Consider the following 6,791-nt stretch of genomic DNA (forward strand, 5'->3'; position numbering starts at 1 on the left):
TTGTGTCATTGGCAGCGCCAGGATGGCATGCCATCTGCCGTCTCATGACAGATCATTGGCGTCACTGGGTTTTGCGCGACCAGCCACGACATTTCGCCTCTTACCTTCAGAGAGCCGGGGGAAAGAAAGAGTGCCGTTCGTTGTCACCTGCAACCCGGGTTCCTGACTACTTCCAGTGGCGATTGCTTTTAATAGCATTGTTGCTTGCGCCTGGGGACAATGCCGGGACGATCTCTACGCCCGTTTGAGGTTAGAGCCTTCACCAGTGACTGGCAGGTGAGCCGACTGTAGGTACAGATCAACAGTTGGCCCGGCATCGTTGAGAAGCCTCGACCGAACCGGCTTGTGAGATTGACACCCTCCCTGGCTGAGCGTCAAAATCCGAGCCTGCAAACATCCGTCAGAACGCTTGTCACCAGTATGCGTGCGACGCCGGACAGCGGCAAAGAGGCGGCAAGTGGTAGCGGTTTGAGTGCCGCATGCACCCCGTAACTGGACAGTCGACTTGGCAAGCTGGGGTAAGGAGTCCAGAGCAGACAGGCTTGGACGCAGGTTCCAAGCCACACATCAAAAAGGTGCGACGGGCGAGGCGTTGCGAATCGACGCCGTCTCTACGCCTCCGCATGAAACTCCTTCGGGCTATTGGCCAGGGCGCCTGGGCCTGTCTGCAACATGACGTGCCATCTCCAAGCCAAACCGCGGAGACTTGGTCGAACGCTTGTTCACCGTGAGCCGACGTCGAGTATGAACATTTTGCAATGAATCTTTTGGGGTTTTGGGGAGAGAAAAAAAGGTGTCGCCCAGTGATGCCAAGGAAGCGACATGAATGCTTAATAACATTAGGGGGCTTTAGCGAAAATAGAGGCCTTTCATGGTGTCAAATTGCATGCGTTGTGATCCTGGGCCCAATGTCGCAGATGCTCGCAATTCTATTTTGAACTCCACGCCGCCCCTAAACACTTTACAGGGGGAACATGCAGCTTTGCTGACCACTTATCTCGTGCAGGTCCGAGGTCTTTGCTCTTCCCATCTCGATTTAGGTACAACGTAGGTACAATGCATGATTTATCTTGGGGACGAGTAGCGAGGGAGAAGCTCTAGAGGACGGGCAATTCATAAGGTGTGGCATGGTAAAAAGAGCCTGGGCACTCCCCTTCTGACATTTGCATGCGACTTCATATCGGCAGATTCAGTAAGGCCGAACGCGCCAGGGGTGGCTAATACTTGTACCTGTAGAGTTGGATGGATGGGAGGGACTGGGCTGGACGTAATCCATCCTCGACTGAATACTCCAAACAAAATAGGTACCTCGATAGGGGACGGACGAGAGGGGGGGCGAATTGAGCATCGGGTCCAGGTACAAGTAGTCTGAAGAGCGGGTCCCCCAGCTCACGCTTTTTCTCCTCCGGCCCATTAAACCAGAGCATTGAAAAATTAAGGCGACTTGAATGGAGCCCCCCCGGCGTGTCTTGGGGGTTTGTGAGAGCGCGCAAAGTGGTCCAGGATGTGGGCAGAGATGCGTGGCCATTCCATGGTCGGCGTGGGCGATGGGATTTTTGGGGAATATGATCTGGTAGGTACCCGTCACTGCCAGCCCCGGCCTGTGTAAATGAAAGTAGCTACCTCGGGGCAGCTTGGACAGATCGAGTCCCTGTCCCAACGTGGATTCTCTCTCCCAGGTCCCGTCCGCTGCTTGGCCTGCCAATTCGAATGAGGATGGATGGGCCTTGGAAAATTAATAAAACTACCGCCCAAGTAACTAGGCCTTGTCTTGTGTCTCTTCCTTTCATGTTCCCTGCCTTGCCCCGTCTGTCCACCCGTTTCCAGACCACTGTAACGTCGTCATCGCCGCTTTTAACCCAAGGTTCTCCTCAACCTCCTTTCTTCACCTTGGAAGGTTCATCGCTCGTTTCTCTCTCCTCCCGACATATAATCCCGAGGAGTCGCGTGTCTTTCGCTATCAACTACGTGCAGCAGGTCAGAGAGGGGAAATCGGTACTTCGCCAAGCAGCTCGTATCTCTCTGACACGGGGTCCAACGAGCAGCGGAAGAGGGAAAAAAAAGGACAAAGCCAACGCAACCGCTAAAAACGTACGGCGGACAGTGTGTCCCCCCCCTCGGCGCTACTGGCAGAGCCACCTCCCAAAATTCCAGCAGCCAAACATAAACACGTACGTTGGAGAACCGGGCACGTTTTTGCGCAGGATCACGAAACCACTTTCTATGCGCGCTTGACTTCTACGGCGGCTCGCGCCTGTGAATTCTCTCTGCCTTTCGCTGTTTCTCCGTCGTCTCACCGTGGCTTGACGATCACTATCGTTTACCTTACGCCTGTTCCCCCCCGGAAGGCGCCATTCGGCACCTCCTAACTTCGCTGGAAGGCCCACTACCACGTCCAACACCCACCGCCGCAACCCCTTTCTACGATCCAACCCTTTGAACACGAACACATCAATCGCGTTCTCGTCACCCTCGCAGCTCGGCCTAACGCGTCGATCGCTGGAGTCCGACCGCCCAGCATGGCTTCATCGTAAGTTGCTTTTCCTGATGGTGTTTGCTTGTCTTTCCAGGTCCCTGTGCCCAGGATGCACCCGCCAAGGGACATCATGAAACAAAACTAATCGACTAATTCTGCCATCTCCAGATTCGGGATCGGAAACGCCTTCAAGTCATTCTGGCATACTATGACCAGCTATGACCGACGTATGTCGCACCCATTAGATGACTCGAGAGGAGAACGTCCAGTCGCTAACACAGGCCAGATTCAACCACCGAATCCCCATACCGAAGTGGTCGCCATGTGCCTCTCAACCAGGGAGGGCGAATGGGCCTCACATCCATCGCTACTGCGTCAGAATCCCGCGCCGACATTACTTCACCCTACACCGATGAGCAGAGGCGGCTTTCCACTGCCGGGGCGAATGATACATCCTACCAAGGCGCAATGCCATCACCTGCGCTTATGAGTCCCGGACCCGGTCGCCCTTACTCCCCAGGTCTTCGATCCGAGAACGCGCGGCGCCACAGCCAGACAGATGGATTCGAGACGCAGAGTCCTGCCGGCGAAATCCCTATGCAGTCTTTCGAAGACGGTCTTCCCCCACCCCCTCCAGTGGAGCATTCCTGGTCCAGGATCGATCAATGGGCAGAAGAAAATTACCCGGAATTGTTTGACCAGATTTGCGAGGGTTGCACTACCAACGACATCAATGAACTCGAGCACCAGCTTGATTGCTCCCTCCCTCAGGACGTTCGCGAGTCGCTGCAGATTCACGATGGACAGGAACGCGGTGGCATACCAACTGGCATCATCTTTAGTTCCATGTTGCTCGACTGCGAGGAAATGGTGCAGGAATGGGACAACTGGAGGAAGGTCAACCAGGAATTTCTACTGGAGACGGCAGTTGCCAAACCGGCCGCGCCCTCCAAAGCCCTCGGCGGCAGCAGCAGCGAAGCATCATCTTCCAGGGCCGCTGGAAGTGCCTCTCCCTCGTCTCGAAATGCGATGTGGCGGGAGAACTTGCTGGCCCGCCAGGACTGTGTTCCCCCCAATGCTGTGAGGAAGGCTTATGCACACCCTGCCTGGATCCCTCTTGTCCGCGACTGGGGAGGAAACAACCTCGCCGTCGACCTGGCCCCCGGACCTGCTGGTCGATGGGGCCAGATCATCCTCTTTGGCCGCGATTACGACACAAAGTATGTGGTGGCCAAGTCGTGGGCTGCCTTCCTGGGCGTCGTGGCCGATGACCTGAACAGCGGCAAGTGGTTCATTGACGAAGACACCAATGAGCTGAAATTGCGCGAGTTCAAGACCACTCGCGTCGAGCCGTCATACTTTGATATTCTGAGGTGGAGACTGGACCAGAAGTATGGACGTCGTGTCAACAAGCGTAAATCGGTGGTTCCTGGCCCTGGCTCGCCGACTACACCTGGATCCCCCTACGCCAGCCCGACTGAACCCAGCGCAGAGCCCCGCGGCCGACCTCTGCAGCGCCTCAGTGCAAGCAGCCCCCTCGCCAGCCCCAATCGACCTGGCTATGGGAAACCGAGTCCTCTAGCCCGCGTCAACGAGGAGGCATCGCTTCCCGAGCTTGAGATTCCAACTGGCAAGGCCCGCGAGAAGCTGGTCGACTTGGACACGCCAAGAGCTAGCGGCGACGGCAGCTTCACACCAAGGCTCAACGCACTTGCGAATGGCACTGCCAACACGAATGGCGAAAATCACTCGGATGAGCCTGATGTGCCCACCACCAAGGCAATTGCCAAAGAGCCAGAGGCCAAGGAGGATGCAATGAAGACGATCGAGATATAGAGATGCGCGGTCACGACCTGTCACGAAGCCTTGCAATGCAAGCAACGTATGAGACGCTTTACCCCTGGATAGGTGGCGTTATTCTTTTCTCGTGCGGCATGCCCCTTTTCGAAAAGGGGAGGCTCCCACTGCTTCAACCCGCGATCTTACGGCGCACTTGTTCACTACGCTCGATTCACTCACTTAATCTCACACGCTCTCTCGTTCAGTTACGGGCCGGCATCCGACACGGTCGCGAATAGTCGAGACTTTACCCCTTGATTGGGAGACGACGGAGCGAGGCCGAGCTCTTCGCCTCGGTCTCGATTCCCGCACTGTAAAAGTATTTCCTGGTTTTTTCTTTGACGGATGACGAACAATGCCATGGATGATATGGAACCGGTCTATCTTGACCTTTGCAGTCGTGGTTGGCTTTGGAAATCCGAGACAACACATGACAAACGGACTGTCTTTGGGGTCAGGCGATCCTGTCCGACAGTACCAAGTAATTTGTATGCTTTCTTGTTCTTCAGCGGAGTGGCGGACACGGAGTTGCAGGGTTCGAGGGGCTCCTTTTTGCGCCTCTTCCATCGTTCAATTGAAGGCGTTTCGGAACGGTACCCGGCATACATATATCACTCAAATGAGGTGATGGGCATTAGAGTAGAAACAAATCATAACGTACTTGGAAGCGACTTAATTCATGCCATTTTGACTTTGTTTTTGTTTTTGACTTTGCAGCTCGAGAGCTTGGCCAGGATACCTAGAGAAGACACCACCCCCTGTAGTGAGCTCTGCCCGTTATCATGGAAGTAGGAATCACGTGCAGTGGGGCCACCCGCCTCCCCGGCTTGGTGCACGGAGAGCTCGCTGGTCAAGGCACCGACCGAGCTCAGACACCATCGTCATCCGTCAGCCCCAACTTCCACCCACTATCAAACAACCCGACCTCTGCATCGTCTCTGAACTAGAGCTTCGACTGTCCGCTCTTAGTTGTCTGCATCGTGACGCTTTGGACACTCTTCCCTGCGCATCTTTCGAGCCTCTATATCGCTACTCAACCCGAACTCGTCGGACCATGTCTGAAGAGCGCCTCTGGAAGTTCAGCAAGCCGCAGTGGCTCAACAGTGTCTGGGCGCGCAACAGCGGCGTCTATGCTGCTGGTGCACTGGTACGTTGAAGGGATTTTGTTCACGACTGTGCAGCGCGGGTCTCACTCCCTTCGCTTCCGGCCCTGCGCAGTCCCGCTCCGCATCCGCAGCAACCTCAGCTAACCTCTAGGCTCTCTTGTCTTGTTGAAAACAGTTCTCGCTCGCCTTCTACGTCCTCCTCGACTCGGCCGTCTGGTCCAAGTCGCCGCTCAACGGCTCCGACGTGCACGTCACCTTTGTCGACTGGCTGCCCCTCATCTTCTCGTCGCTGGGCATGCTCATCATCAACAGCGTCGAGAAGGCGCGCCTCTCGGCCGACAGCTTCAGCTACTCCGGGTCCGGCGTGGCGTGGAAGGCGCGCGTGGTGCTCTTCCTCGGCTTCGCGAGCCTGGCGGGCGGCATGGCGGGCGGCGTGTGCATCTTTGTGCTCAAGTTTGTGGTGCCCGGCGTCGGCTGGCCGATGATGGGCATGGGCGTCGAGAACGTGGTCGCCAACGGGCTGGTTGGTCTGAGGTAAGGGATCTATTATATCTATGGTCTATCCTAATATCCGGTGGCACAGCTGCTAATTTTCCGTCTTCATAGCTCCGTCGTGCTCTGGATCAGCCAGAACATGGAGGACGAATACTCTTACAACCTTGCGCTGTGAGCGGTGAAACGGCTTCTCTGGTTGCGAGGCTGGGATTGGACGGGGCGACAGGTTTGACAAGGCTCTCTTGTATGTCGGATGCTGCGGTTCGGTCTTGGGGTCTTGAATGGAGGAAAGTTGGGAATGGGCCGGGAAGTTCATGGCACTGATTGAGCGGGTCTTGCGTTTGTATAATATCATCAAGCATTACATCTAGGCGAATTCTGGAATTTCACTGTCGAGCTACCTCAGCAAATGGTTTCTTTCAAGGCAGCTCTGCATAACCCAGGCAAGTTCTCGTGAACCCCCTCGGATAGACTCAAACTCGATTGAAGAACTACCTACAAACTCGCGATGCCGATCACGCCATCGTTTTCATAATACTGATCTTCAAGACGAGCGATATCCAGTCTCTAGTCATGAACGCTGGTTGCAGAGCTGGAGCCAGCCTGGCAGCCATGTTTCGTGGAGGACCCGAGTGTGGCAGCACAGCTCTGAGACTACCTCATAGCTTCCGGAACAACGGTGGCCTGATAACGCCTGGTCGACTGACTTTCGAGCTTGTACGACATGCGATTCATTGCCCCCTGAAAGATGTTGACAAAGACGACATGAGCAAGTACGAGCGGGGAAGAGGCCTGCAGTAGTCTACAGCTGAAAGGTGCTGGGATAAAAGCAGCGAGGCTGGAAAGGTCCGTTGTTTCTGGACGGCGAGAACGCA

The 6,791-nt window shown here is 55.5% G+C and overlaps 2 protein-coding genes across 2 annotated transcripts; both read left to right on the forward strand.

Annotated features, from left to right (window-relative positions):
- Nucleotides 1–2,519: 2,519 nt before the first annotated feature.
- E0L32_009157 (uncharacterized protein) lies at nt 2,520–4,312 on the forward strand (the record flags this gene model as incomplete). Its single annotated transcript, XM_031144091.1, has 3 exons — nt 2,520–2,530; nt 2,645–2,703; nt 2,763–4,312. 3 exons carry the CDS (start codon nt 2,520–2,522, stop codon nt 4,310–4,312), a joined length of 1,620 nt encoding a protein of 539 aa, XP_030991395.1.
- Nucleotides 4,313–5,369: 1,057 nt separating this feature from the next.
- Nucleotides 5,370–6,091, forward strand: E0L32_009158 (uncharacterized protein; the record flags this gene model as incomplete). The annotated part of the gene is made up of 3 exons (XM_031144092.1): nt 5,370–5,462; nt 5,597–5,955; nt 6,028–6,091. 3 exons carry the CDS (start codon nt 5,370–5,372, stop codon nt 6,089–6,091), a joined length of 516 nt encoding a protein of 171 aa, XP_030991396.1.
- Between the last annotated feature and the right edge of the window lie 700 nt (nt 6,092–6,791).

This window comes from Thyridium curvatum (genome assembly GCF_004353045.1).
Source record: "Thyridium curvatum strain D216 chromosome Unknown NODE_64_length_252902_cov_84.359145, whole genome shotgun sequence".
In the NCBI taxonomy this organism is placed as follows: Eukaryota; Fungi; Ascomycota; class Sordariomycetes; order Thyridiales; family Thyridiaceae; genus Thyridium; species Thyridium curvatum.